Genomic DNA, 27,888 nt, shown 5'->3' with positions numbered 1-27,888 from the left:
TTTAACACAACAAAAGCCTACAAAACTATTCAATTCAATTCAATTTTATTTGTATGGCGCGTACTCATAACATACATTATCTCAAGGCACTGTACATAGACAACATCATGGACAGTAGAGAAACCCCACAATTCACACAATGAGCAAACACTAGGCATCAGACCAGACTCAAAGGTGTGCAGCCATCTGCCTCGACCGGTTGGGGACAGAAAGGGGGGAGAGAAAGAACAAGAGGGAGATGAGGTAGAGACAGAAGAGACCAGTAGCAGATACTGTATACAATTGTTTCAAGTTATACGTTTATACATGTTTATAGAACTACAGTGTCATTCATATAAGCAGCAGCAGAGATTGCTGATAAAAAATTATACTGATATCAACTTTAATTATAACACAACTGACTGACTGATAATAATAATGGTGACAATATTTATGATAATAATAATGGTAGCCTCAAAACTGGATCTGGATCCTGCAACCTGCAAGATGAGGACACAGAGAGGAGAGAGAGAGAGAGAGAGACAGAAGGAAGGAAATACACAAACTAGGGAGAGAGAGAACAAGGTTAATAGCATATAATAAAGTCATATTCATACCCATACACCACAGGAAATTCCCCCAGCAGTCTAGGTCTATAGCACCATAACTAAGAGATGGTCCAGGTTTCTCTGAGCCAACTCTAACTATCAGCTTTATCAAAAAGGAAGGTTTTAAGTCTAACTTTAAATACAGAGAGTGTCTGTCTCCCGAACTGTCATTGGGAGCTGGTTCCACAGGAGAGGAGACTGGTAAGTGGAGGCTCTGCCTCCCATTCTACTCTTACAGACTCTGGGAACCACAAGTAAACCTGTGTTTTGGGACTGAAGTGAACTACATATCGTATGATACAGTATAGTATATTCCATTTTCTAAATGTCATCTCATTTACAGTCCTTGGGTCCATATCAGACATGGTCAAGGTAACTGTAGATGTAATCCTAATATTAATCATCACAGCAGTGAGGGATGAAGCATTACATTTTTAATATATATAAATTCCCAATTCAAAACTTTTATAATTAAAAGACAAATTTTAAGGCGAAGTGTCTCCAAATAATTTTATTACATGACTTAAAACATGACTAAACTCATCACTTGTTGCCACAAGTACTTCGCTCAGATACAAATAAAATGTACTTGATTTGACAACAAAAGACAATTAGGTACAAAATAAAAAACAAAACAAAACTTGTATAAAAAGCAAAGGAGAACAAAAAATTAAGTCTTTTTTGTTCTCCTTTGCTTTTTATACAAGGTACATACTCAGGTTGTGAGGTCATTCTTCAGTAATGCATAAAGATAACATAATATCATGTATAGTAGTAACAACCCTGTATTTTGTATTTAATCATTCCATAAAGTGTTTACAGAACGATTGAGCATGAGAGCATGAAACAATCCTTATCCACCCAGTTCCTGTAAAAACCTCAGGTTTGCTGTAACTATTTATTATGTAAAAAAAAAACTGTTTAAAATGGAGAATATTCAAGATTTCTCCTTAAACACACAACAGGATTAGTTGTAACTACACATCACAGAGTGCGTTGAAACATTTGTGTATAAATACTTGTGTGGTTTAAGAGGCGAGCTACGAGGAAAATAACAACAACAACAGACTGGGACCTGTTCTTGTGTGTATGGGCCCTTGATGCCTAAAAACAACTTTTTAAATAACTTTAACTTTTATTTATGGTTCACAGTTTCAGGGGGATAACGGGCCAGTACTTCGGCTGCTTCCGATCACAGTTTCTGTCAAATGTGAGCTGCATTGCCGTCTCAATGGCCAAGATCTTGGCGGAGTCCTGGCCGTACAGCTTCTTCATCTCCGCCACGCGCCTCTCACCTGGTCGCTCGATGGGAGGAGCTCCGGTGCCTTGCTGGGAGCCGCCGCCGCCGCGCAGGTCCTGGTCAGCCAGCACGTAGCAGTCCTGCTGCTCGGCCTCCATCTGCTTCTTCAGCTCCTCTCTGTGTCTCTCCGTCTGGGCAAAATACAGTCGTAGCTCTTCGCTGATCTCCATGTTACTGACGTCACACTCGATCTCGCTGTCAGAGCTGCTCTCCTCATCCCCTTCCTCGCACTTGTCACTCTTTGGCGCGTGCCAGTCTGCGTAGCGCTGCGGACTGCGGTGAAACTGCTCCTGGCAGTAGCCGGTGCCGGCCTCCAGGGCTTTTCGATAGGCACGTCTGTGTCTCTGGTGCCAAGACATGGTCTGGTAATAGTGCTGCCAGTAGCGGTTGTACACGGGGCTGGAGAACCAGGACATCACAGTGCTTGTGTCCTCCATGTTTGGAGGTCCCTCTTCCTCTGTGGTTTCTCGGCTAACTTTAACTAACGTTCAACTAGCAGTCTCTGTCCAGTGTGTTATCGTGGAAACTTTCCAGTGTCCCTCTTGCTGTGTCTGCTGCAGTCTGTGGCTGAAGCGCTATCACATGGACGTGCTGTCGTCACAAACGATCCTCGTGTGAACCGGAAGTGAATGACTTTACCGAACGAGGTGAAAATGGCGGCTCACTGCATGTGAAGGGAACGAAACGGGAGCCGGCTTTATGATTGGAGATCATGTATAAAGCGCCATGTTGCAGGCTGTCAGGTAACGCCGGACGAACACGGGACTTTCAGTTTAACGTGCCATTGAATGTTGAAGCCTTTTCAATACAAGCTCCGCAGCGAAGACGGAAGTTAGCGGACTAGCTTAGCATAAGCTAACCACCTTTACTTGTTTGGAGTGTAGCAGTGACCTTATACGGAGGTCAGCTCTACCTGAAGCTAACGGCATATTTCAATTAATGTCTTTCGTTATACATGTTCAGTCGTATTAGTGTTACTATTCAAAACAAGGGAAGTCAGCACAAATGCTTGATGACTGGTTACGTGACAGCTTGTCACGATAATAACAAGTGTGCTTTCGATAATACATTAGTGTAATATTTGTCTCACTGTATTAAACTGGGATTTTAGAATATTCTTTGCAATCATTATTCTTGCACATGGTGGTTTACAAAATTAGGAACATATTTGAAATCGTTATCAGCGTTGTTCCAAAGCTGTATTGACTAATGATACCGAGAAGTATTAATTATTCATCAGCTGCAGCTGTACATTTGCTATTTTCATCCATTACCTTCCATATGTCACCTGTGCAGATTTTACAGCATGTAAGATTTGTGCAGCTTGGACCTGGATTTAGTCATTCCTAGTATCTTAGATTTCTTCAACTGCTGTAAACATATTTACAGCATTATGATTATTCATTTTATTTGTTTATTATATATTAACTGGGACACAAACCTGCAGACTTTGTCTCTTTGGATTTATGTGCTTTTCATTTGAGTCAAGCAAGCATGTGTTCATTGTTTTATGGACATAATCAAACTGACTTAACAATATTTATTGAGTTTGATAATTGAGTTTGTGTCTTGCAGGTTTGGTTGGTTCAACTGTGAAACAGAAATTAGTTCACTCTGTCCCCCGATGGAACCAGACAGCGCGCAGCCTTATTCAGCTGCACAGAAGAGAGCCATCAAACTTGTCGACGTATCAGCATCTCTGCTTCCTTAAACGCCAGGTACCTTTTTATCTATGCCTTGTGTCTTTCTTTTTTGTTATTATTGTTGATATTATTATTATTGTTATCATTTCAGTTGCTTTATTAATGCATTTGTATATAGTTTACTGTTTTTTTTTGTAGGACTTTTCTACCCATGGTCTTATTGCACCAATAGTAACTTCATCTGTGAATAACCTGTTTTTCCTTACAGTATGTAGCAAAGAATAACAGTGAGCTTCATCAGCGTGCCATCCCAAAGCAGACCCCTATCCCCCCCATTGTGGATGAGAGAGACCATGGTGTGGAAACGCAGGTGGACAGAATACCTACGATTGATGCTGTGGTCACAGGCCCTGTGCCACATGTGGAGGGTGTCACCACTGAGACGCAGCCTGAAATATACCCAACTACAACAGATGTGGTGGCAGAAAAAGATTCTGTGTCCCATACAGTTTCAGATGAGGCTCCACACGTACACGTCGAGACGGATGAGGCAAGGGAAGCTCGTCTGGACAGACAGTGGAAACAGCTGAAGTTTGAAGCGGCCCTCTTACCGGATATCTATGCCAAACTGGCCAAAATCAAACTTACAGGTAGAGTAAAGACTACATCTCGTACATCGTATTATATTTACTTTTAAAAGATTCTTGATATTTGCAAATTCTTTGAAAATGTGCACAATTGCATATATTTCTGAAACTATGTAGGAGCTAGGCAGATAAACCATGTGGGTGAAGCAAATAAAAATCTCACAAATAAATAAAAGATGTAGAAGCTGGAGAAAAAGGTCACAGTCTCATGCTTTGAGAATGAAAGGTGCAGCATAATTCCCATTTCCAGTTGGAATTTGTTCCTTCATATCTTTGCAGCTATTGGCGATCCTGCATTTTCTTTAGAATTTGTCATTAGAAACTCATACTGAGCACAGAATGCAATGATAGACACTTTTTATTTTTTTATTTTGTGGTGAGTTTCATACAGTCATTTATTCAGTTCCACATTCTTCACCACTGAGGAAAATTGATTGTTGACACTTGACAGCTGAACATACTGTGGCTTTTTCAATAACAAGGAAAATATTTGCTTGATCTTTACCTGTTGTTATATATGATAAACATAGATATGAACACTTTTATGTTCCTTTTCTAATTATTCTTGCCTTGTTAATTCAGCATTGGTGGTTACAACGGCAGCAGCTGGCTATGCAATGGCTCCAGTGCCCTTTGATCCGTTCATCTTCTTTGTGTCCTCTTTGGGAACAGGCCTTGCCTCTTGCTGTGCCAATTCCATCAACCAGGTCAGTCATCCTGAGGACAAGATGTCTATTTGCCTGTTTGAGCATGTTTATGTATTGTCTTTGGCTCAGTGCACACCACATGCCATATTGAGGAACATCTCTTTAGTAGAATATTTAATCTCACATTATTAGATCACATCTAATATCTTTAAGTTTAGATTCCACAAAGATCAGAGTTCACTGCAATATTAAGGTGTAGGCAATCAATTGAACTTGGTAAAACAAAAATAACACATCGCTTGTGTAGTTGTTTGAAGAATTGCAGCTAAAAGGAAAGTAAAGGAATGAGGACTAGTCCGAGCTGGCAAGATGTCTTTTGGTCCTTTTGGTGGTGTTTTTTGTTTACTTGTTTTTTTTTTTAGAAAACGTTGAAAAAGTTTCGTACATGTGAATTTTTTTCCACCAATCTACATTCCTCTTTTGCCACACATCTCAGAAATGCACTGAGCTGTCTGTAACGCTGTTATTATTTCTCTGCTCAAAGTTTTTTAAGCTATAAACAAAGGGGAGCGAGTGTACCAACACACTTAAAATACCTAGAACAAGAAAACCTCCCTCTGCTTTCTGGTGTTGACGTTGTAAATTGGAATTTACTCTGTGACTTAAGAATATTAGTATAATGCTTGACCCTTCTGTCAGGCCTACATTGAACTCTGCTTAGTTGTGTCTGTGGTCTGTAATTTGGAAACGGCCATGATTACATGGCAGGTTCCTGCCCTTAGGGCATGCTCTCCATCTCCTGCCCAAGCCTCCCCTCAACAGACTTGTTCCCCCCTGCTGCTTGTATTGTTTTGAAACATACAATTCCCCACACAAACACACGTTGTGCTCCTATTGATCACGTTGGACCTGAGGTTCTGTCAAATACACCACAGGTGCAGTCCAACCCCCACCTGTGCTCCACCTCAGAGGGCTTTGTCTAAAGATATATGAATGTGCAAATGTTAATTCAATGTTGTTTTTTTGCTGTCATGCCTGCCCTGAATAGTGTCAATCCATCAATTGCTCAAGGTAAAATTGTATGGTCCCTTCAGTGGGCTTGTACAGAGCTGTGCACCTCTACCGCACACTGAGCAGGTGTGTAAATATTCTTCAGGTATTTGAAAAATGCCCCTTTTCCTCATGCTGAAGAGAGTAGCCCCGACTCGAGCTCCAAGACATTCAGAGCGCTGAGTGATGTAAGAGGCGGCAGCCACTGTTCATACCCTGGGTGTTCCATAATCTGTGGGCCCACCCTCACATCAGTCCCGTCACTCTTCATTTTCTCCACCAGCTCAGCCTGAGGTCAGGATACAGCATGGCGTCACATTTCATAGAAACATTGTTATTTGCCTTGCAGGGCTTCTCTCTTGTTTCCTCCGTCTGGGTCTAGTTTTCAAACCTACAGCAAAGGTAAAGGATGACCAGACTTCACAGTGGATGTAGTCTGAATTATTCTTATCAATGACACAAGTGGTGTAAAAACCAGAAGGAAATTTGCATAAATGTTTTGGAAAACATTTATGTTTTTCAGGCTTGTTTGTAACATTTTAGCATTTCTTATGAAATAGAATTTTAGACTTTTATACATTAAACCAGAGTACACGAGTATGAAGTAATTTAAACCCCCTAGAAAGTATTGACTTGTGAATATGATTAATTAAGTTAAGCATTACATGTGTGCTCTATGGTAGGATTTGTGGTATTTTTGGGCTAGTTCACATGCTTAGAGCTTGAATTAAATCATCAAACCAAACATTAACAAAGTCAGCTAGTGTATCTCTGGTATGTCTGGTATGAAAAGTATATGTCATACTACATTAGATGAAAGAGAGGTTGTTTGTGTTGCTTTGTTGGGTGAAGAATGCCATTTTCCTGGGTTATAATTACACAAACACTGTAGCACAAAGGATGTCATGTGTGACACGTAATTGCCTGTTGCTTTGCTGCAATGAACCAACTCAGGATTGGCTCTCAGTTCTTTTTGTTGAAGACACGCCCTCACCTGTATTTTACTGATCTCCCTAGTAACACTTTTGCCATCCATTTGTTTTTCATAAACTTGAAAAATGAAAAAAAAAAAAAGGAATGGTGAAGGAAAAACACACTACCTTCAGATCATCTGCCAGAGATTTATTTTTCCCCCTTCTCTCTTTCATCTTAAAGAACTGGTGCATTCGCGTGGTTAGTTGTGATCAAAGCTAGATGTCTTTTTATATGAAAAATCAAACACAATCGTGACAACCATATCAAAGTAGAGGAAGGCCCTAGTTAAGATCACTTCCTATAGAATCCACTGTTCCACCCTAATCCCTTAATTCTCACCATCTAAAGAGGAGTGTGCAAGTATGTGACCACACAACTGTCAAATTACCTTGAGGAAAGGAGGAAAATGTCTTGAGGGAGAGAAAAATGCTTTGGCTCTTGAGAGTGGCAGCCAGACATTCAGTAGTGCTGTCAAAAGCCAAGGCTGCTCTTTGTCCCATGTGGGACATGCCCGTAGGGCCAACAGAAATGTTGTGGTTTCTTTTCAAAATGTTACGCTACTTAGGAAACGGATGGAAAGTTGTAAGCACTTGCAGTCACGTAACAATGGCAAGTTAACTAGAGTTTCCCAACACAGCACAAAACGCTAATTCTGTCATATATGTCCTATAGTCAGAAAGAAAAATTGGTTCCAATAGCAAATGTAGCATGTAGTTATATCAGTTTCCAGTTAAAATAGCGCTTGTGGATTGGTAATTAGAAACATTTGAACATGTTTTTGGTTGCATCTCAGTCTTGCTACTCAGACTGGCATTAAATCCTTTGTGGAGGTGCTCAGGTTAAGAAAGGGGTAATACTTGTAAATAGCTCAGCCTGTTCAGAGACATACCAAAGCTTTCACTATAGAGTCCCCTAGAATTAGAGAGCTAACATTAGCTGAAAAGGTGCTGGTCTTTAGGTCCCCTGGGCCCCACACTGAGCACAGCCTCCGCAGGTGTTCCAGCCATCATCACCTTCCATTTTGGCCACTACTTCAGCTAATTGGATAATTTGGTCAGATGAGTTTCAGGCAAAAGTTGCTGCACCCCTAGGAAATCTGTGCCCCCCAGCAGTGTAAACACCCTGTATGGGGTTTATTGTCAAATGCACTGTGCTTCACTATTTTGACAGTGTCTCGAGTGTCAGCCGTACCATGTCTGCTCGTGTGTTTGTTTTGATGAGGGTTGAAGCTGGTTTGCTTTGTGGCTGCCTAGTGTCATTCCTGTTTTCTTGATGATGACCGTGACTTTTCTTTTGTGTCTCTGTCTCTCCTGTGGTGAGCTGTCTTGAGGCTGGCACGCATAAGCGAGCCCCCACAAGCCCCCAGCACATCCACTCCAAACACACGCAGGTACACCCTGCTCTCTTGTCGTGTGCAGGCATGCATTATTTATCCTCCCGCATGTTTCCTTCTGAGAGCATCTTGGTCCTTACCCTCAAGTGTATGGTCACACACTGAACACAGGTTATACAGACAATCGTGTTCTCAAAACAGTATGATAATGTTAGATTTTTTTTTACAACCTTTGGAAAAATGCCATAATTGAATATACATATTAAATAGCTAATTTGACTTGGATTTTTTTTTAATCCAATCAATGGCTTTTTAAAAGCATGGTCACCTCGACTGACACTGTTTTCTACAATTTCAAGCACATGGTAGCACAGTGCAGGCTTGTTCTAGCAGTTGGTGTTTTAATCTCTGGTCTTTATCGCTATATTGTTCACAGTGGCAGTCATCTTGTTGTTAATCATATTTACCCAAGTATTTGGAGGTCAGATTGGTGTGCTGCCATGTGAATTTGATCCCAATCAAGTCTGGAAATTCCCTTGGTATTAAATAAATTAAATACTCCCTTGAGGCATAGCTAGTGAAATGCATAAATCTACTGAGTCTGTTGAACTGTAAATATGTATGCTTGGCTTGATTAAGAAGCCTTAAATCATAACAGCAATGTATTGTGTTACTGCAGTCAGAATGTATCAGGGTTTTAGTTTTTGACTGTAGCATTTTGACTGAGCTTTAGCTATCTCTGTCAGATAAATTTAGTAGCAATCCCTTTCTATAAACAACTTCAATTATAGGGGACAGCGTAAACAGATACTTTTTATTTTTAGAGTTCTTCGCGTTCTTTAGCTCCCAATCATGAGACTGTCAATAACAGGACAGCATGCTTTTGTTTTTGTTTTTTTAAAAAGATGTAATTTACATGCAGTGGTGTCATCATTACAACCAGCGTGCCAAACCACAAAGTGAGCATGTTTGTAATAATGTCTAGGTGTTAGATGCTTTAAGATGCTCTTTTTGCTGTGGTTGTTTGTTTTAGTGATGTCTTGTTGTGTTTGTTATTTTTGGGCGATTAAGTATACTTTTGTCTGGGATGGCTGGCTATTGTTATCTTTGCTTGCTGCATATACATTTTTTGTTGCTGCTGCTGTTGATGGACTGAAAGTGTAGATAGTGGCCCATCAGTAGCACATTAAGTGGTAGATGTCTGCCTCTGTCTGGGTTAGAAGCAGAGTTGCTGGGCCTCCACAGTCAAGGCTGTCACTGCAATTTTCAAGGGTAGATCTCCTCTTGTTGTAGTTTGGGGTACCTCACAGGGCATGGTACCTCTTGAGAGTATCATTATTTGAAACAAGACCTCATGACCACTGAAGAACCACAAACCATTGCGCTCTTTAAAGAAAGTGAAACTTTTCCACTGGATTTGTGTCTGTTCCCTGCTGAGAAGTAGTGACAGAGGATATGGCTTCAACAGAATACCTTTAGCATGATGACATCATTGTGCGGTTTGTTTTTCCTGAGATATCTTTTGGCAGATGAGTTGTGCTCATCATATCAGTTACATGAGTTACATTCTATAATCACCAGTTAAAAATATTTGTTAAGTTTTGATGTAGTTGGTATTTTTCCAGGGTTTTTTGATGTTAAATGTCAAGCACATCAGAAAGGTGTACCAATGGATGAATTTACACAAATATGATCCCATTCTTAGTTCAGATTACACTCTTAGAATCATTTTTATCAGGAGCTTAGTGAAAACATAATGGCAAGTTGATATTTGACATTGATAGTTTTGTTTTGATGTGCTGCCAACTTGTTATTTAGGCATGGAGGAACTAATGGAAATTTCTCCCTAATTGCCAATTGAGATGGCACGAAACGGATTTGATAGGTATCATTGTTTAGGTACTGGATTGAAATTAATATTTAACTCGACTGCCTTGTTTAATAGTTAATTTCTTTCTTTAAAGCCTTTTGTATTTGTCAACTGTGGGGTGCTCATCCATTTCAAACTGTACAACTGGTTCTCTTGCAGCCGCAAATGGGAGACAGATGCTGTCCTCTGATAGCCATTAAGATTAAATCCAACTATTCAATAGCCTCAAGATAATGCCCCAGAGGAAGCAAGAGAATATACAGTTGCCAGGCAGGCTTAAATATGGTTATGTTAATAATGGTAATTAATTTTGTGTGTGTGTGTTTGTTCCCGGAATTACTTCCAGGAATATGCTGTAGGGACCTAGATCTGTTTACACTGACACATTATGGGTACCTGCCTTCCTTATGGGGACAAAAAAAGCAACTCCCCATAATGTAATTATTACGTTTGAAGATGAAGACATGTTGTATGGTTAGGTTAAGGTTAGGCCAGTGGTAGTTATGTTTAAGGTAAGAATAAGTCTCCAGGAAATGAATATAAGGCAATGTAATGTAATGTAACCAGACACTGTGTGTGTTCATTCATTAATCGTCTACCGCTGTATCCTCCATATGAGGGTCACGGAGCTGCTGGTGCCAATCCCAGTTGATAGAGGGCAAAAGGCGAGGTACAACCTGGACAGGTCACCAGTCCATCGCAAGACTAACATGTAGAAATGAACAATGAATTACTCACACACCATCTTAATTCAGTTTCCTTCTAGAAGTCTCACATCAGTGTTGCAGTTGATTTGTCTGAGTGTGAAAATCAGTGTCAAAGCATGCTAATAAAATTCTGGGGCTGAATTAGTCCCAAACCAACTGTCTATAATGTAGCCATTTACAGAGTCACTTATTATTTTGCACAGTTCAATTATAGTACCGAACATTTAAAGGTAAAGAACACGGGGGGGACATGGAATCAGGCAATTCATTTGTAAGAGTGTTGGCATGCAACAACAGCAGGCTAATGAAATACTTGTAGTTCATTTTATGCAGCGCAGCTTTACCGCTGATCTTTACAATAACTGCTCACCTCACACACTCAGTAAAACCTGCCAGTACAGTACTGTGAATTTAGAGAAATGCTTGTAAAAGGAAAGGCACGCTTTTCCTCCGATTTTATTTTGTTGTGCCTTTTGATAAAATAATTGCATTAAAATAAAAAAAATATATATTACCACAATTCAAAGCTCAGCATTTAGATGCAGTTATAATATTTGAATCAGGCCAAATGATTAAGATGGTATTTCAGCATGTTCCACATTGGCCATTGTGAGATTAAACATTGGTTGTCATCCTCTGAATTAGAGACTACACATGTTTTTTACATGTTTAATATTTTCTTAACATTGTATAGAAGGTCCCCAACAATTATACTCCCGTTGCCACTTGAGATAACTTGCTAGAATTCTGATAAATATAAAAAGCACTCTCCCATATATGTACATAATATATTTTTTTGTATTTGTTTGGATCCTATACTGCACTCATACATACAGAATACCTTCAAAAGAAGAGGAAACCAGTAGTTTCTCACTGTAGTGGGCATACTCTTTAGATCACACTCAAAAGATGCACTTCTACACATGCAAAGTGTCTCTGAGTTTTTAACATCACAACTTGTTTGGGCAAACCCACCTCACCACAATGGAGTTGCCTTCACCCGGGGGTATGAACATATCTGACTGATGGGCAGGTGGAGCCCCTCTTTAACACTTCCCTGATTAGCCTTTAGCTTTTGACAAAACACTGTGATTATGGGCTTCACTGGCATAACAAAGTGATGCAGGCACCATTGAGACTTGAAGGGGGAAACCACCCACCTTAGCACTGTCTGGCACCAACAACATTTCCACACCTCACATTGCATGAGTGACCTCACGCAAGCTGTTTATGTTTCACTGGACAGGACATACCCGATTTGTGTGATTTCTGTTTTACTGCTCGTGGCAGTGTTTTCAGTAAATGGAAAAAGGTCTGAATGGCCAATAGGTTGGCACTGTACAGTGTGGCGATGTTAAACTCAGTTTGAGGTTAACCTACCTGTACTAAAAGCAACCCTAAGAACTCCTTTAAGCTATGTTGGTGTTTCTGGACCTCCTTTCCCACCGAAACACAGTTAGTTGCACCTACAGGACGCTTGGTGAAAGTGTCAGTGAATAGAGACACTGAAAGGCTCCTGTATGTCTAAAGGACAAACCGTCCCCCTTGCACTAGTGTCACACTGAAGCTGATTATAGCTGGTGATTAAAAGGGTTGCTGGCGATGCCCTCCTTTTAGAAGTGGCCCTTTCCTCTTTTCATCGTCCCTTTGCCCTGCTGAAAATTAGCAGGCCAAAAAGCTTGCATACTTATTAAGCGAATGTAATATCACTTTTTTACCTTTCCTCTTCTTCCTATTGCCAAGCCTCAGCCCGAATAGGGTTTTTTTTTGTTTTGTTTTTTTAAAATCATGATTACGATTTTATGACCATTTTTTACATTGATTTTTATCTACTGTTTTTTTGTGGACTATTTTGCAAGTTACTGAACAGTGCCACCCAAACTAAAAGAAAAAGAATATGTTAAAGCATTTACACCAAATCACCCCAAACTTGGCATTGTCGCAGAACGTCTTTTCTTATACCAATGTCAGTCAGATAAATATGTATTGTTTTGATGTGTGCCTCTGAACTACAATAAAATCAACGACGGGCAAATAACACATTTCATAAAAGGTCCTGTTTTCTGTTGAGCTGAAACGTAATGGTTATTAAGACTACTATTTTTTTGGCCTGTCTTCTTCTGTTCAGTTGCTCGAGGGTAATTGTACATGTAGATACAAAGACAGCTCCCAGGCTCCCTGATATCTGTGCTCTTCATTATAACACCGACTACAAGCTCTTGTTCTGATTTTATTGGTGATAAACAATGTAGTAGAGAATGGTGTATTTGTGGAGTGGCTTAGTTAGATTTCTGGAAAGGACATCTAATTAAACCATCACATTTTTTTGAAACATCACATTTATGTATTTATGTACATTTTTTTGTCCATGAAACTTGAGCAAGTTTACCCTTTCTATCTGAAGGTAACTTGGCCTAAGGCAAGTAGGGAACACTCTTTGTAATACTGAGATCCGTGGATAATTAACAAAAGCAGCCCTGTTTATAACGTGCCCGTGAGCCAACACTGCATGCTAATTTGATTCAAACATAGAAGCTTCAGGGGCAAGGGCATCATGGCTGGAAAACAAAATGGTTACCCAGACCAAAGCTTTCCCGAAACAAACACAATAACTGTTCTCGTCTCTTGTGTCTTCTAGCAGTAGAAGAGTTTCAGCATCATGCATAGCTCATTTTCTTTTTTTATTCACTCTTTTAATTTGTTTTATGTTTTTTTTGTGTTGCTTTTGTTGGCAAATGTCCCTGTGTGGACTCCTCCTTCAAAGCTTTTCGGTGTCATTCAGCCTAATGCTGTTTATATTGCTGCCTGTATCAAGTCCCATCTTCGTGCTGGATCGGGTGTGGACCTTGTCTCTCTCCTTTTTCACTGGAGAAACTGCAGATGGTTATAAGGATCAGACAGTCTGTCATGTAGTAACTGTTGATTACCAGTCACAAAGTTTTAACTGCACCTATGCTTTTCGGCACTTGACATGAGGCAATGCTAACCCCACCTGGGGATCGCAAAGAGATCATAAAGCCACACTTTGCTTTCACTCTTCATTTATGCTGATATCTTAATTACTGTTTTCACTTCTTACCAAGCCTCTTTTAAGCCAAGAGCTTGCAAAAAAGAGCATTTCATTGTCAGCCCATAAACAAAAATGACGTATCCCCCTTAAGTGTTGCTCTGTAACTGTACTTTGAAGTGGCTTTTGTCATTAAGGCCCGTGTTGTCTTATGCATTCCCTAGATTAGTGGGTAAAGCTAAACTGCATTTAGTTTTTCCATCTCATGGACACTTTTGGCCATGTGATAAAAGAGATCTTCGATGATCATTGAGACCCAGTCATTGTACTCATCCACTGTGGTGTTGTCTGCTTCCCCACGTACGTTCAACAGCCATTAATGCACAAAAAGACCATAAAACCACACATACGTGCTTTAGTCTGAAAACTATTAATATACTGAGTCATTCAAGTAGTCGGAAGTAACCACTGCTGTGTACCCATTCATTTTACACCCACACACCTTCAATCAATAGGAAAACGATAAACAGCTGGCCGTGTGTCCATTAAGTGATTATAGCCATATGTCTGTATCTTTTATCTAACTTAGACAGATTCTAGGGATTCCACATATCTGTTGTCTGAGCTGTGCTTATGAAACTTAAATTACACCTCTCTGTGCTTCTGTTGTAACGACTGGTTTGTAGAAGCAGCTCCAGTTTCTCCAGCCCACAATTTAAATGGCACTTAACTTTGAAATTGCCTTTGTTGTTGAAGACGTGGGTCCTTTATACTTTGCTCTGTAAAACAAAGAAATATAAATTTTAACTGAATGCATTGTCTTCAAAAATTAATATTTCTGAAGGAAATTTTGATATGGCTGAGTGAGTTCACTTTAAAATGTGATCCCTTAGCCTTCTGCATTCTTTGTATTTAGACTTACTTGACAAATTACATGATATTTTAGATATTTAGTGTACAACTTGGATATTGTGTTCCACTTTTCTGTGGATAATCTCAGATAAATTAGCGCCATTCTTTTGTTTCTGCGACCACATATAAAAGTTCTCTCAGCCTTAGCTTACTTTCCCAATTCAGACTCTCTGGAAGGGAAGCTGTGTCATACCACATCCTGCCAGGAACAATTTATGTTACAGTCTGAGGACACTTGGTTGACTGAGGACACAGCTCACTCCAACAGCACTCCCTCCTACAACATTTCGACTAGCTAACTAGTAAACCTTTGAGTGAGAAAGTGGAAAAAAGTGTAATGGGTCTGGGTGGGCAAAGCTCTAGCAGTGGAGAAGGAAAGTCTCTGACAGTAATTGTGCGAGCCTGTTCAATCTCCTCCAATTTACTGTAGAGAAAACAAATGAAACTTTTAGTGCACTTATTTACTATTATTACTTATTTGCTTTTTTGCCACTGTTTACCACCGTCTTCGTCCTTGTGTTGGGTTTATTAGCAATTATTCTGCCTCCATGTAAACATAGTTCAGTTTTCCTTATTGCATTTCCTGTCACTCAAAAGTGTGAAGCTAAAAATAAAGAGGGTTAGCACACTAGGAGATGTCTTGAACAGTGTTTTTACTTTAAACTGCAGTTCTCCCTAGTTTATAAGAAGGAAAGCTGGCAATGGCACATATTTCCTTATTAAAAAACCCTATTTTGTGGGAGAATGAAGATGCTTCAAGATGATTCTTCAGGCAATTTCAAAGCAAACCCTTGACATTAACCCTGTACTTTATTTGTATTTTCCTATTTGGGTCAAGAAGTAGGTTGTACTTTGTTCCAGTGCATACGCTGTTCAGCAGCAGCCTGACATGCATGTGTGTTAACAGAAGTCTAGTTTCCAGAACACGTTAACAAGCAGAAAATTGAAGGAGGTTTTTTCAGACGCAAACTTACCTTGGAGGCCAGGCTATATGTAGGTAGTTTCGAACCGGTGACCTATATTTGTTCTTTGCAGTACATTTAATGTCATGGCAGTTCTGGTTTTAGTTTAGAGATTATTTTTTTCCAACTTGTCTCATTAGTATGTAGTTGGCCATAAGAAGATGTTTAATATCTTTATAAGGTAATGTTGTGAGCTAAACCCAGATGTAGACCTTACTGTGTTGTCTTCTTGAAAGGCGCTCATTTTGATTTGAATGGTGTGTTGAATGAGCCTGCCGAGATCAAGGGGCTAGATTTTGCCATGGGTCATTGCTGCAAATACAAATATTCCAGAGGTGCTGATGGCTGCTGTCATGTCGAGAGAACAGTGAGGGCCTTCATAAGCGCCTGCTCCTTATCACCTCTAACTTCCAAGGGGTACATTTCTTCTAAAATATTCAGGGCCAGTCATATCATTGCAGGCTTCTTGTGGTTGGACACAGCTGTGGACAAAAAAAAATCTAAACACTCACATTCTCTCAAGCATACACACCGACATGCACATGCTTCTTTTCCAACTGCACCTAAACTGTTGAGAGGCTTTCAAAGTACTTGTCATGTCAGTCGCGCCCTCACAGTTACTCACAAATGCCCACTGATGGAGGAAAGGACTGTTTATTTCTCTTTAAACAAGTGACCACACACAGGCCCGTTCTATGTATTCAGCTTTTCACTGATATGTTTTCCCACAGTTTTTGAAGCTTAATAGGAAGCACTTAAGTATGTGCACATTTAATGGCAACTGGAGTGAAATTCCCGCATTAATAAGAGGGTTAACTTATCAGACAGAGACTGGAGTTAGGGTTGGCTAGCTCACCAACAAAGGAATTTGTCTTGTTTGCACAGTTGATATATTTACAGTGGAATGAAAATAGGGTAAATTATACTAAACCATTTGGCAAAATTAAGATTAATATTCAAAACTCATGCATTTCTCCCATTTATTTATGTCTAACCCATAATCCAAAGGTTCTGCATTGTGACATTAAATTAGCATCTTGGAACTGACTTGCAATCCGAGTCCTCCCTCTCACTAGGAGGCACTGTGGCATGGTCTTGATGCAGGATAAATGATGACATCAGTGATGTGATATGACAGGAGGTATGCATGATGAACTATGGCACATCACATTTAAACAAAAAGCACATTTCCTCTGAGGCTCTCTGCGTTAGTGATTTAAGATGTCTGTGCAGGACAGAAATAGACTTTGATCAAGCGAGCAGTGTGAAAAGCATGCAAAGTGAAATGTAAGAATAATACTCCACATTTAGTCTGTTCGGTTTTACTCCATTTCAATCTTCATCCTCGTTTTGCTTTACCTCACTATCCCTCTCTTTGTGGCCTACGTGGTGACAGCATAGCATGTTTCGGCCTTGCAGTGAGCTTTCCCAGATTCTTCCAATATCTTCACGGGCAAACAGGACTGATTATTGGTAGGCCAGAGGTAATGTGGCTCTGCACGGCATGAATTGGCTGATTAACATGAGGACAGTTTAGCGCTTCACTGTCTCACTCTTGGGCTATTAATCAGGAGAGAAGCGGTGCCAGCTGAACCGCTGCCAACGGCTGTACACAGACCACTGTAAAGAAAGGGGGACATGATCCACTCCTTGGTCAGATGGAGAACTGCAGTCTCTACCCTGTTGCCTAGAAGGAATAAAATAAGATGTTTATTTACTGTATAGTTACAGGATAGTGCGGCTCTGGTATTTAGAAGACAAATAAGTATCACTAGTTTCAACTTGGCTTGTTACATTCTTTTGAAGGTTGATATAAAAAGTGATTACATACACATGTGCGTGTCACTATGCAGACATGGAAATTGGATCACAAATGGATGTCTGGATCATCGCTTATGTCACTTCAGTTTTCCCTGTAAACTCAATTTCATTGTTCATGAATTAAACAGTGCAAACTATCTTAGTTTTTTCATGTATAATCACACCAGCTGTGCCATTACCCTATCATTTCATCAAGTCAAAGGTTCGGCAGATGACAAGAATTGGCAACATTTGCTAGCTGTCCATTTTACCTCTCACCTCCACTGCAGATGCTATGGAATATATTTCTATTTTCTCACTGACATAAAAGAAGTGATTGTTTTCTTACTCTATCAATACCAAATTGTTGTTTTTTTCCATAGAGAGATTTTGTTTTTACAGTCCAAAAATCCATTTTGTACTGAATCCATATCATGACAGACGTTTCCTCTTTTCAATTTACCTACTTCCTTGTTTCACCCCCTCTTTATCCTTTTGCCAAATGGTTTCTGACTATTTCTTAACACCTCTACTATCCACACAGACGTGCTAATAGGTTAATGAATGCGTTAGAAGTGTTCAACGGGTTCTTCACTGCAAGATCACATCATTGCTCACATACTTTCAAGACTATTCATGTGACTTAAGAGACATCAACAGCATGTTGGAGATGGAACAGCAGCCCTCCCTCTACTACATCTTGAAACAACATAGTTCTGCCCTACCAGTGTGTTTTTGTGTGTTGTGATGTGTCGTGTTGTGTGTCTTGTTTAGTGCAATTTATTTTCTTTCATTTGACTTCAATACTAATGAATGCCTGCCAGAACAAACAACTTGACTTCTGAGAACAGCTTAATCTATGTAAATCTCTGGCTGCTCATTTGTCAAGTGGTTGATCAGAGAATGTGAGGGGCTTTGAGAGCTCTCAAGCATCCGAATTGGCGCGCGCCCAACTTTGTGGAGATTTCGGGTCTGCCATTTTATTCCTGCGTGCAAACAGTTGACATTCCAACAAGTGACTTTGTCTCGTTGTTGGGTTTAGCCAATGCACCTGGGTTTCTTTCGGTGAAGTGAGAGAGATGTGCTGTTTAGGCCAGCTGATGTTTCTATGAACCAAAGCCATACAGCTGCTCAGTATTGCATGTATAGGAATACTGCATGTATTCCTGTGCCTGTATTTAGGTACACTCCAGCCGTTCCAGTTGACACAGTAAATGCATGGCGTGTAGTTACTGAGCCACTACTCCCTTTTTTTCAACTTTTCGCAGCCCTTCAAATCTGAACTACCTGATGTTTTTTGTTGTTGTTTCTTTTCTTTTTTTACAGATACAATTTATGGTTTGACATCACAATAAATCATACTAAGAAACAAAGCCAAGTTATCTTGTTTTACTTTCAGAATAGGAAATGTCTCTCTGCAGCCTGTTATCGATTGAGTCACGGTGGTAGGCAGTGGATCACGTTCTCTCTTTAATAGCGTTGGGGATCTGGCAGCTTAAAGCTCCCCTCCTCCTTGCTTCACACTTTGGTCTTGCCTGTTTCCACCCCTCATCATCTGGCAGATAATTGCCCCTGCAGTTATATGTTTGTGTGTGTGTGTGTGCTTTTCTGTCCATAATTGAGAGCAGCAGCGATAACTTCCGGTTCATTCTCGCCAGCCACTTTGCTTTGTAAGGTTTATCCTGAGCTTGATTCATAGATTTGGTATTGATCCAGACTTTTTTTTGTTGTTGTAACTAAAAGTCACCTGAAGCTTGATGCATTTTCAAATTTTAGTTTTGTATGCCACTTATTTAAAAAGTACCATATTTAACACATTAACATTGACCGACAAAGAAAGGCTGTGTTGTCATAGACATGGTGCACATTCACCACAGTGAAAACTGAATTTGAACTTTATTGTATTGTTCATTCTGAAGATGGAAAGACTTTTGAAATCATGTCCGAACCCTCCTACCACAATAGAAATCCTCTGCTTTTGGGGATACTTTTTAAATTTCATATGCAGCATTAAGTTGAGTTGTAGTGAGAGCTATACTAATTGTTCTGCTCTTTATTTTGAACATTTTTATTCATTTATTTTGTTCAGTTTTAGAAAATGTGCTCATAATTGGCAATAGAGATGCTTATCAACAATATCATCTTTGTCAATATTACGCAGACCGGCTGAGTGCTTCATTAAATCACAATTTGATAAACACACTTTTGAATATTGTGGTGCTCAGCTCGAGACTGCTAAACCACTAAATACTGTCTGTAAATTACAATCAAGTAACCTCAGTTCACTGCGGTTGAAGACCTTCGAAAATTAATTAAGTTTAAACTGATGTTCTCTGAAGCATTGAGACCTCCAGACCTACAGTACCTGTAGCAGCACATAAACACCAATGGCCCAATTAATTTAATGCCATCATTGTAACATATGGCAGTACTGGGTGGAAATAATGACAAGGGCTGAGAGGGGGGACTGAGAGGGGGACTGATGTCAACCAGATGACATATTCTACAGTATCTTAAAAAGCAGAGAAGGATGAACAAAAGCAGAATGGCGCAAACTGAAATGGCAAAACAACACACAGTTAGGCGGACTGAGTGACTTAGACATCAAAATCGTCACTTTGCAGACTCGCACACATGTTCAATGGCAACACTGCAAATCCCAACTTGTGAAATTCTTTTCTCCCTCTGCTGCAAACTTCTTCTTTGGTCTTATTTGTGGTGCAGGTGTCTCCATACGCCTGTGGAGCAAAGTGCACAGGTCTGTCTGTTTTTTCATGTGGAATGATGTTATTGGAAACTAAGTGGAGGTTTTATGTGAGCAGTGTTGCAGCGAGCTTGGCCCTGGGCCTGCCTCAACCCTGGTTCAGCACAGCTCTGCTCTGTCCTGGCCACAAAGTGCATTTCTCTCTCATGCGGCCCCTGACCTCCTGACGCATTTCCTGACCCAGGAAATAGAATTAACACCTCAGTCTTGGCCTTAGGGTCCCACAGTCACACACACAGCTGTGCCTTAGCCTGGCCGAGTCCAGTCAGACGCAACCAGTTTGTACTCAATGACAACCAAAGCTAAGATGGAATTGGAAGCATATTTTCTTTGAAGCATAAAAAAAGAGCTTATTCCACCGCTATTTTTATTATTTTTGGTTGGTTGAGGAGTTTTAGTGCTACTGCAACTTTCACAGTACCTGGAGCCAAATGTGATATATTTACCTACTTTATTATGTGTGGTAGGCAGCACCTTCAAAGGCCCTGTTTCTTTCATTACTTTTGCTAATTTTACCTTCAATATAATTCGAAGGAGTAGCTCAATTGCACTCAAACTTGAAATCCAGAGATGACTCATGTAAACCACGTAAGTTGAAATATGACATATGGTCTTGGCAGTAATTTCACAGTATTGTTGACTATGCATTGGGCGGTTGCTGCCTCATCAGATTAGAACACATTATTTTACTTTGATTTTTGGTCTGGAGTCCAAGTGACAGTCAAAATTGTGAGACATCACATGCACCAGATCTTATTGGTGCAGCCCACTCTAATGCTCGTCAAAATCAAAAAAAAAAAAATCAGAAAGGCACTGCCTTCCACCAGAGGGTTCTTAATAATACGGTGGCTTTTAGGTGTCATGAGTGCAGTAAATCTGGGAAGTAGGGTTGAAGGAGAGAAAAGTGGATTATCTGTTTAGTAGACCTTTTATGTGAATGATATACAAGGAGATATGGAGCTTGAACATTAAGTGCTTTATCTGTTTTCTTCATTAGTTAAAGGCTCTTGCAGGCAGGCAAAAACGCACATCTATGTGAGTTTACGCTCACACATGCACACAGGGAGAGATTATCCAGTTCCTGCGTATAAGCACCCCATGTGTTTGCATTTAAGTCACACATTTCCAATCTCATGGGAGCACTTTGAAGCATACTCCTCCAGAGCAGATCATAAAACAGGAGTATAAGTAGTTTTTTGTTTTTTTCACATACTTGTGTCCCCGAACACCCCACCACCATCACCGCCTCCCACCCTACAGCTCGCTGCCTCCACCTTCCACCTCCAGTTCATTTACTCCTCAAGTGCAGGGTGAGCATTAAGCAAGCAGCTCTTCCCACTTTGTTTCTCTCCAGATGTGGCGTAGAATGACTTGCAGAGGAAGCTGTGGTGGAAGTCTCTTTACTCCACCCATACACTACCGCTCTTGCTGTTCTGAATTTATGAATCTTACAGACACTTGTGCGGAAGTTAACAAGGGTGACATCAGAGAGCATGCCGGCAGTGAATTAGATGGATTTTATTATTTACATGTGCTGCATAAACATCTGTTTGTCAGTGTCACTGTGTCTCAGCCTGACCTGTGCCACTCGTTGAATTGTAGAGACACAGCTATTGAGCTGCAGTGTAGGAGTCTCGCAAGAACCACAACTAGTGTGGGGACTTTTCATTGCTGTCTGCAGTATTTGGAGATATTACATGCCTGAAAATGACTGCACGTTTCCCCTCATGAGTGTGTTTTGTCATTAACATCTTGCTCCTCTGTCTCCACAGTACTTTGAGGTGCCTTTTGACTCCAACATGAACCGTACGAAGAACCGTCCACTTGTTCGAGGACAGATCAGGTACTGTTTTCTTCTTATGGTTCCTCACAGCATTTTCTCATGGTCTTCCGTAGGAGCTACAGTATTTGGCACACAATAAACCCCCATCTGTACTTTTTATTACCATAAAAAGACTGACAAAGAACCGAAGAGTATGCTGCGGAAGCGAGAGATGTAACCGCACAGCAGGAGTTCAAGTTCAGTTCAGTGCAAAGTCTCCTGGACAACAATACGAGACGGCTAACTCGGCCATCCAAGCTACCTTGTGCACAAATCATACAGGAAGATGCTTTGATCAACTGTACCGTCTACCGCTCATCTAATACTTCTGTTTCCGCTTTGGTAATTGAGTTATTATGTCACCATAATAGACGTTTCCTTACAAGGGTCATAGCTGTGATCCCCCTCTGCTTTACACCTGTAACGTGTAATGTGAGCTTGTTACGAGGTTTGCAAGGAGCAGGGATGAGGTTGAGGTTAAGGTGTCGTTTACCTGGCCATCCCTACTTTGCTACCTCCACTGTTTAGATGACAGATAACCTCTGTATTGGTGCTCAGTGAACTGCACGCATCGACACGCTCCTACAACTCCTTGGAAGACCGCCACCCTTCAGCTTCAGAAGCAGGCAGATACACAAATATTCCTTGATACACGAACCACCTGCCCTCTTCACCCATTGTCGGCAGCGTTTCACTCTTACAGGAAAAGCTCCCCCGCTCGCCTTTCATTTTATTCAAGTGAAACAAAAGCAAGTATCTTGTTGACATAAGAGGATGGGATGCCTGTCACTGGTGGTCCAATTTACATGCAGCCAGCTAAAGGAAATTAAATACCTCTGTTGCCTGCTATTATATACCAGCAGCAACATAGTCTAGGTAGAAGTATCACGACAGGAGCTTAACACACAGGTATTCCGCTCTGCAATTCCGCCCTGGCAAAGCATTTAGAAGTGGATTCTCCTGCTGTTTAGCTTTTACTGAAGGTTTTCCCTCAATGTCTAAACACAGCCTCTTGTCTGGCTTTTAGTGTCTCCCAAAAAGAGGTGTTTTCTGTGAGACGCATAGAAATGCTGTCTCTCTCACTCCATCCCTCTCTCTGTCTCTCCCCCATCTGCTGACAGCAAACAGATGGAAGGCTTGGCCCTCCTGTCAAACAATGCATGAGAAGGACACATTTTACACATTGTCCATGTTGTTTTCAGAGCGAGGCTCTTTTATGAGCCGAATGATGTTCCCCCGCTACATCTGCCTTACTGCACAAAGTCTGTCTGCCCCGTATGATGTCAGCCTCCAAAATAGTTTGCCCTTTTAGTCTGGGTTACAATAGTGTTTCCCAACCTTTTTATTGTTCTTCAGTAAAATAATGTGGACCATAATCCCACATTCTTTGTTGTGGTTTGAGGCTTCCACATATGGAGATGATGCTGGGTTGCTTTCAAGCCAGTGAGAGACGAACACAGAAGGTCAGTTTCCAGTCTCTCAGGTTAAAGACAGACATGATTTGTGTGTCCTGGCTGTTGACCGAGTTGGAACAGATCAGTCATGGTCTGGCTCAGTTAGTTTTAATAGTGATACACTTGTGCTTGTAGTGTACATGTATATTTACTAGTTTGGTTTGGCTCTTTCAATGATTTTTCATTAGTTGTTTGCTCTATTGATAAAATATACTAGTTTCCATGGGCAGAAATTAGCCTTAATGCTCAATGATGGTGATTGAAATGGCTGAATCATGGTGGTCTAAACCAAGCAGAGTGCTCTGAAGGAGAATTGTTTCATTTTCCTGTTTATCTATCAGTGCAGATACAATAACTCATCTGCATTTACCATTTCCATTTTCTACCTCTTCATCCTCCACATGAAAGGCAGGGTGCACCCCTGGATAGGTTGCCAGTCCATGGCTGGGGGCCAACATACAAAGAGGAACAGACATTCACTCTCACACTGACAACTACAGTCAATTTTGAGCGTCCAGCATTTTATCCTCAGTGATTGCATGATTCCAAACAAACTGCCACATTAATGATTGCCCTGTGTAAGTAATTACTTGTTTCTGTTGTAGATTATTCACTAGAAGGTTTCTATAATCTGTAGTCTATGAAGAATAATCTGGTCCCAATATAGTCCTTACTGCCCAGGATTACACATTTGCAAAGTTTGGAATTGCTTCTTGTCACCTCGTCATGTTTTTTTTTTTTTACTACTGGACTATTTAACAGGTAACAAAGTTTTAAGTGGAATCACCCGGTTTCTGTAAATCAACGCGTAAATCTGTCAAGTTTTCCATGTTGATCTATGGCCTTGGTTGTTTCTCACCAGCTGCCCGCACTGTTGGTTTTCAGTGTTGACTTTACCCACCTGACGTTATGGCTGGGACTGTGTCAGACTGTAAGCAGAGGACGGTGAACCCACCTCGGGCCATATGACACGCTGCCCCCCCCACCGAGCCAGCCCACAGCCAGACTGTCAACAGCCCATAGCCAGCCTGCACGGCCCCACCTCAGCCCACATAAAACAGACATAACACCACTAATCACATTAATGTACCGATCCCCCCTGCTCAGCCACACCACCAAAATAAAAGCCCTGTTTGCTTTTTTGAAGAAAAGGCCTGCATTTGGTCAAGATTTTAATCTGCCCTCTCTTTAATTTATGGGGCATTTACTGGTGAATTTGAACCAGACCTCGCCATTGCTGTTTTCAATAAAAAGATGAGGGGAGGGAGGAGGAGGAGAAGGAGGACAAAATCTTCATCCGGGTAAAAGCCTGAGCGGCAGCGGTTTTCCTCTGCTCGTTTTGATCTCCGCTGTGTGCACATGCTATTCATCTCGCAGCACTACTTTTATCCCCAACAAACTCTTATCAGATGAGCTTCCTCTAAGCCTCCTGAGATCAAGCCATGCATGGCCGCTGACTGTCAGTGTGTGGCATCTGTGTGTGTGTGTGTGCGCGTGCGTGTGTGTGTGTGTGTTTATGAGAGAACATGTTTGACTATCACTGACCGATCTGGTGCCTGCACAAGCCCACAAAAGTTTACCATCACACAGTCGCAATGAAAGTCACGCACCTTTGTCTGCGCCTGAACCCGTGTACTGGTCCGTAATTTCCTATTTATACGTAAAAACAACACCAGAAATTCTTGTAAACTTTCCTTTTGTGTACGTTTTTGTATATCTGATGCTTATATCCTCTGGCCCCTTTTCCCCTGTCTTTCTTTTTTCCACATCAGCCCCCTGCATGCAGTCTCTTTTGCCCTGGCGTGTGGAGTACCTGGGATCGCTCTGCTCACGCTGGCTGTTAACCCGTTAACTGGTTTCCTCGGGGCCCTCAACATCTTTCTCTACACATGCTGCTACACACCACTCAAGAGGCTCAGTATCACCAACACCTGGGTGGGGGCACTGGTCGGGGCCATACCTCCCATCATGGGCTGGACAGCTGCCACCGGGTGTCTGGAGCCAGGTACAACTCACCAGTTGACATATGTGTCGTTAATGGCCTCATGTGTTTAACTAGTGCTGACGTGTTTGGTTATTGGAAGAAAAAGACATTTTAATTTAATTTTGGGGGCAATTTTAACAGGGTTTTTTTTAATCACTATTGTCACTTTTCAAACTGAGCTACTGAGTTGAGATACAGTCTGTTGACACAAATTAATAACACAACGAGATCTACACCTTTTCAGCAACAGTTAATCTAGAGCCAAAGGAAGTAATCAATTAATGAATAAGTCAATTACAGAAAAATGACTCTGCAACATTACTGGTAAATTAACTCCTTTAATTATTGTTATTATTATTATTCAAATCATTAAACTTGACTTGGTTCCACGTTTTCAAAGGTCAGCACTGCATTTGCTTGTGTTTGTAATTTGAATGTGTTTAAACTGGCTTGGTTATGGACTATAAAACTAATCAAGAAATAAACGTTGCAGCGCAAGTTAAACGAAGCCACATTGTTGTTTCCCCGCTCCGACGCCACTGTCGTGCTTCACCGGGTTTATCGGGACCTTCCTAACCTGCCCTTACATCACACTACATAAAGCTTTATTTACATACTCTATAGCCCAGAATCCCTGTAGTGTTGTTAGTTGTCCTTCCTCGGTGTTCCTGCAGAGTTTGAATACACTCTCTGTGAGTGGATTTGGACAAAAGCATCTGCCAAATGAATGCAAATGAATGGAGTAAAGTTAGTGAAGAGGAGTGTTTTGTTAAGGCAACTGTTTTTTTTAGCGCGTTGCTGCCGTATCCCTGGGGAACACTCGGGGTTTAATATTTAATAATATCAAATAAACGTGTTTCTCTCCAGTTCAGTGATGTTATTTCTTTAAATCAGAAATCGCTTATTTCATGGCGAATCATCCTCTTCAGTAAAGCTTTAAACACAATTTAATCTGTACTGTTTAATTACTTCCTGTTTTTCTGCTTTCGCTCATTATTAGTAATGACTGTAATTATTATGAAAGACCATGTTTCTATCAGCCATCCACAATAATTGACGTAATATATACATTTTTCTTTCAAGATGTAATCGAAGTAAAATACAGTGGGTTTGAATATGACATCATGAATGCTTCTGCTTCTTGAAGTATTTGGAAGTTTATGTTTTACAGCCGGCCAAAAGGTTTATGTATCACTGGACAAAATGTACTTTGGAAACTAGCTATGGGAACGGTTAAAGCAAGTTTCTTTTGTAGACTAAAATAACCATTGAAAGATTGATAATAGTCCTTTTCCACCCAAAGATTACTATTTATGTCAGCACTTGGTGTAATATTAGTATGCTTAGTATGAGTTAAAGAAGCAGCATGTGAGTTTGTCTCCCTCAGACTCTGCAGTGTGCGTCATTAATCCTCTCTCCCCCCCTTCCCTCCCCCCTCAGGTGCTTTGTTGTTGGGTGGTTTACTCTACAGCTGGCAGTTCCCCCACTTCAACGCCCTCAGCTGGAACTTGAGGGAGGACTACTCCCGCGGCGGCTACCGAATGATGTCCGTCACCCACCCGGGCATGTGCAAGCGGGTGGCCCTGCGCCACAGCCTGGGTCTCATCGGCCTGTCGACGTTGGCGCCCGCGCTGGACGTCACCCTCTGGACCTTCCCGATCATCTCCCTGCCCATCAACGTGTACATCAGCTACCTGGCGTTCCGCTTCTACCACAAGGGCGACCGCAGCAGCGCCCGCAAGTTGTTCTTCTGCAGCCTGTGGCACCTGCCCATGCTGCTGCTGCTGGCGCTCACCTGCAAGAAGCCTCGCAGGGACCAGGAGGACGCAGCAGCGTCGCCGCTCGCGCTGCAGAGCTAACCACTCCCCGAGAGGTTTCGACACCCTCTCCGAGTTCTGAGGAGCTCTGTTAAGACTGAGACACTGCCTTGGTGTTTCATCTCCAGGTGATGGACCCAATATTTTGCCTGTGTTAAATTTAAAACAGTCGTCGCTCACTGCACACCAGGAAGTGATGATAGTGCTCAGAGCAGCTGATTTACAGAGAACACTGTGTGTGTAACTGTATATATTCTGTATTTATTTGTACAGGGGCCCCTCTTGTGTGTTGTACATGACTGATATTTTTAATGATGCTTTCTTTGGATCCATGCTGCGGCACTGAATTTGTGAAATAAATGAGAGATAGAAGGTTTATGAAATTATTCAGAAGTAGCTGCTGCGCTGCATTTATCTGTTGTTTGACTTTCACTCGATCCCTTCTGCCTGACCCATATATTCAGCAAACACTGATTTGCTTCACGGTTGCATTTCTTCGTGACTCACTTGCACGAAAAACAAACGGAATAGCTTAAAAGTCCTGTATCCAACACAAGGGTCCTATTTGTACGGGGTCCTCTGACAATAAATGCGTCATGAATCATAA

General features: G+C 41.1%; 2 protein-coding genes across 2 annotated transcripts; one reads left to right on the top strand and one right to left on the bottom strand.

Moving 5' to 3' along the window:
- Positions 1-1,207: 1,207 nt before the first annotated feature.
- Positions 1,208-2,497, bottom strand: LOC122758988 (gem-associated protein 8-like). The gene has a single exon (XM_044013425.1). The coding sequence runs from the start codon at positions 2,322-2,324 to the stop codon at positions 1,734-1,736; it is 591 nt and encodes a 196-aa protein (XP_043869360.1). The 5' UTR covers positions 2,325-2,497; the 3' UTR covers positions 1,208-1,733.
- Positions 2,498-2,512: 15 nt separating this feature from the next.
- On the top strand, positions 2,513-27,888 carry LOC122758986 (protoheme IX farnesyltransferase, mitochondrial). Its single transcript, XM_044013423.1, has 7 exons — positions 2,513-2,630; positions 3,463-3,605; positions 3,799-4,180; positions 4,760-4,884; positions 21,977-22,047; positions 25,253-25,485; positions 26,905-27,888. The coding sequence occupies exons 1-7, from the start codon at positions 2,600-2,602 to the stop codon at positions 27,321-27,323; spliced, it is 1,404 nt and encodes a 467-aa protein (XP_043869358.1). The 5' UTR covers positions 2,513-2,599; the 3' UTR covers positions 27,324-27,888.

The sequence above is a fragment of the Solea senegalensis genome, linkage group LG18 (genome assembly GCF_019176455.1).
Source record: "Solea senegalensis isolate Sse05_10M linkage group LG18, IFAPA_SoseM_1, whole genome shotgun sequence".
Lineage (NCBI taxonomy): Eukaryota > Metazoa > Chordata > Actinopteri > Pleuronectiformes > Soleidae > Solea > Solea senegalensis.
The sequence above is the reverse complement of the archived record's forward strand: the minus strand, read 5'-3'. Positions and strand labels throughout refer to the sequence as shown.

What these genes read in the sequence shown, in the direction of transcription:
- LOC122758988 (XM_044013425.1), bottom strand. Translation starts at nt 2,324, where the DNA reads ATGGAGGACACAAGCACTGTGATGTCCTGGTTCTCCAGCCCCGTGTAC.
- LOC122758986 (XM_044013423.1), top strand. Translation starts at nt 2,600, where the DNA reads ATGTATAAAGCGCCATGTTGCAGGCTGTCAG. An exon ending in GCCATGTTGCAGGCTGTCAG is followed by an intron (nt 2,631 to 3,462) that starts GTAACGCCGGAC and finishes TGTGTCTTGCAG; the next exon opens with GTTTGGTTGGTTCAACTGTG. An exon ending in CTTGTTCGAGGACAGATCAG is followed by an intron (nt 22,048 to 25,252) that starts GTACTGTTTTCT and finishes TTTCCACATCAG; the next exon opens with CCCCCTGCATGCAGTCTCTT.